The following is a 3,784-nucleotide window of genomic DNA, read 5'->3' as shown; positions in this document are numbered from 1 at the left end:
AAGTGGCATGGGAAGCCTATTTGTATTAAACGTATACAGCAACCCACACAAGCAACATAGATTCGCGAACCTGCTTCGCAAGACATTAGACATTGCAAAGCGCCAAACACTAGTGATAGTAGGTGATTTCAACGCGCACCACCCAGCCTGGGGATACAAGCGGGAAATGATCAAAGGGCGGAATCTCTGGCTGGATGCCCAGCAGGAGGGGCTGTCTCTGGTCACCGACCCCGCGTACCCCACTAGGTTGGGAAACAGCGTATGTGCGGACACCACACCGGACCTAACATTCACAAAGAACGCTAAAAAGGAAGCCGAGTGGCTAAACACACAGGAAAATCTAGGAAGTGACCACTATATAGTGGCCACAAAACTAGAAGCGGGCCCCCACAATTCAAAAAAATGTAGGCAGCTTAAGATCATCGAGTGGGACGAGTTCAGGGAACTAAGAGCAGCCGAACGTTATTCATGCGAGGACAAAACATGGACGCACGAGATTGAGGACATCGAATCGTGGGTCGAGCAGCTTCATATATGCGTACAGAAAGCAACAAAGAACATTCCGGAGGAAGCTGAACTAACACAAGCCGACGCTAAGCTTCTGCATATCTGGGAAGCGAAGCAAGGCTTGCAGAAAAGGTTAAACAAACAAAAACTAAACCGCGCACTTCGCCAACGTCTAGTGATCCTTAATAAAACAATAGAGGACTACGCAAACCAGCTGTCGCGCCAAAACTGGCACAGCACGTGCGATGGTATGGAACTACAGATGGGCCTTGCAAGAAGCTGGAATATCCTTAGATACTTAATCGACCCAGATAAACGCAAGACCACGCAGAAACACAATCTAAGTAAAATTCTGCACACCTACCAGGGCACGAACGACGACCTAATCAAGGAAGTCCGCAACAGATACATCGGGACTAATCCAAAAGAACAATTTAGAATATACGCGGGAGCCTCGAATGAGACTCTTGACCATCCATTTACGATGGCAGAGGCGCGGGGAGTGATACTAGGTCTCCGCACCAAATCCGTTCCGGGTCCGGGCAGGGTAACAAACACGATGCTGAGGAATCTAGATGACGACTCCATCGAGGCTCTCACCAAGTACATGAACAAGTGCTGGAAGAACGGTAAAATCCCCACACAATGGAAGACCTCCAAGGTTATCATGATACCGAAACCGGGCAAAAAGCTACATCTGGAGACCCTGCGGCCATCTCGCTCACCTCATGCGTGGGGAAGCTAATGGAGCACATAGTGTTAAACAGACTAAACAAGTATATGGATGAGAAGGGACTCTTTCCCCATACCATGGTAGGTTTTCGGCCCAGGCTCTCGACTCAAGACATGATGCTGAGGCTCCGTAATCAAATTATAGATGGAGAGGAATGTTCCGCGCTAGACACCAGGGCCATTGTGGGGCTCGACCTCACAAAGGCATTTGATAATGTAAAACACGCAGCAATTCTAGAGAACTTAGAACAGTTGGAGGTAGGTGAAAGGACCTACGACTACATCAGGAATTTTTTATCTGACAGGACAGTCACCCTGACAGTCGGGGGGGGGTTGAGTCCGGCGAGCTGGAGTTGGGGAGCAGAGGCACGCCGCAAGGCTCTGTCCTCTCGCCTTTCCTCTTCAACGTCACTATGATCGGCCTACCCAGCCTCTTAGAGAAAATACACGGTTTAAATCGCAGCCTGTATGCTGACGACGTCACACTCTGGGTGGCTGGCGGCAGCGACGGGCACGTGCAGGACACACTACAGCAGGCAATAAACGCGGTGGAAGGGTACGTGGAACCGAAAGGCTTAAGCTGCTCCCCACAAAAATCGGAGCTGCTCCTTTATCGAACAACCCGGAGAGGACAGAAAAAGGAAGCAACCACCGAAAAACCACGAATTGAGCTATACGCTTGCGGGGGCTGCCCATCCCGGTGGTGCACAGCATTAGGGTCTTCGGCCTGAAAATTCAGGAGAACAGCCACAACATCGAGACAATCAGAACACTCGAAAAAAGTGTGTCAAATCACCCGCCTCATTTCGCGGATAGCCAATCGGCATCACGGAATGAAGGAGGGCAACTTAATCAGGCTGGTCCAGGCATTCATCCTGAGTCGAGTAACCTACGTCGCTCCCTTCCTTGACCTCAAGGCAGATGAGCGCAATAAAATCAACGCTTTAATAAAAAGGGCTTACAGGCAGGCAATTGGCATACCAATCATGACCTCCAACGAGCGCTTTGAAGTACTATGATTGCACAATACGCTAGACGAGCTAGTAGAAGCACAGAGGATAGCGCAGATGCAAAGGCTTACCAAGAGTCCGACTGGCAGACACATCCTCCAGACGCTACATATCAACTACGAAGGAAGATTCGGAAAAAAAAACACGACATTCCACCCGATATCAAGGGGCATATACGTATCCCACCATTACCAAGAAACATGCACCCCGAACACAATGCGGAACGCAGGCAGGCCAGAGCACAAGCACTAGATAAAAGGTTCGCACACCTCGAGGACGTGGTTTACGTGGACGCCGCAGATTACAGTAGTCGCGACGCCATGGCCACATCGGCAGTTGATCGAGAGGGCAAGTTAATTAATTCTGGCACGGTCTTCACGACTTCATCCGAGGTCGGGGACGAAGCAGCCATTGCACTGGCAATGACCTCGTCCTCCCGGATCAAATTCATAGTAAGCGACTCCAAGCCGGCAATTTTAAATTACACGAGGGGATGCATATCGTCCGAGGCACTCAAAATTCTACGGACCGGTTTCTATGGAGATCGAGTTAGGGAAGTTCAAATCGTGCGGGCTCCAGCTCACTCTGGCCTCCCTGGGAACGAGAAGGCGCACGACGCGGCTCGAGGCTTAACCGACCGGGCCGACGTCACCAACATCTTTGACGCGCACTCGTTCCGCCGGTCGGACAGAGACAGGCTGGTTGCCTCTCGGGACGTGATTAACCACTACAGGTTGGGAAGGGCTAAATACCCCGCAGCAGACAGGACTCTGTCCAAATGGCAGACAGTGGCGTGGCGCCTTCTTCAAACTAACACATTTCCAAACCCCGTGGCGTACAGCCACTGCTATCCGGGGCTTTACTCCAGCGCGTGTAAGCATTGCGGGGACAGGGCCGACCTGCAACATATGGTCTGGGCCTGCCCCTTTAAAAAACATAAAAACAACAGAAATAGACCTCAAACTTTAATGTTAAACATTAGAACCTCCGAGCAGTGGGAGACCGTGCAGCTCAGCTCGGGCCCGAGTGAACAGGTCCGTCTGGTCCAGATGGCCGAGGCCGCCGCCAAGGAACAAGGACTCCTGGCCGCCGACTGAGGGGGGAGAGGGGGAGGCTCTCTCAACACTCCCTCTTCCCTGACCCCATCTATGGGCAAATTAAATGTTGTCATCATCATCTATTAACAATTATTAGTTTTGGTTCATGTTGTCCCTCAACGACTTAACTCTTGCCTTAAAATTACATTTCCTGCCTTCATAATCAAGGTTTTAAGAACAAACAAGAGGAAAGCAAAAAAAAATTGAAATAAATGGTGTCATTTTTATTTATTCATTCATTCATTTGTTTATTTTTTGTGCTCATGAACAGCTTGAAGCCTTGATAATGAAGCTTTGTTAGCAGAGCCGCAAGCTAAGCCATCAGAGAGCCTGGTTCGTCCAGACTGCTTGATCCGTGAACCCGGGAAAGCAGACGAGTTATACTCGTCCTGAACGGTTAAGAAAGAAGTTAATTAGCTTTTTACAGTATTTTCTTTG

General features: G+C 49.9%; 1 protein-coding gene across 1 annotated transcript; it reads left to right on the top strand.

The window, feature by feature from the left end:
- Positions 1-2,449: 2,449 nt before the first annotated feature.
- LOC115332886 lies at positions 2,450-3,331 on the top strand (the record flags this gene model as incomplete). Its single annotated transcript, XM_040212063.3, has 1 exon — positions 2,450-3,331. A coding segment is annotated over exon 1 (882 nt), but the record flags the coding sequence as incomplete, so codon positions are not given.
- Between the last annotated feature and the right edge of the window lie 453 nt (positions 3,332-3,784).

The sequence above is a fragment of the Ixodes scapularis genome, unplaced genomic scaffold (genome assembly GCF_016920785.2).
Source record: "Ixodes scapularis isolate PalLabHiFi unplaced genomic scaffold, ASM1692078v2 PGA_scaffold1__304_contigs__length_218370807, whole genome shotgun sequence".
Taxonomy (NCBI): Eukaryota; Metazoa; Arthropoda; class Arachnida; order Ixodida; family Ixodidae; genus Ixodes; species Ixodes scapularis.
This window is presented reverse-complemented; position numbering and strand designations above follow the sequence as displayed.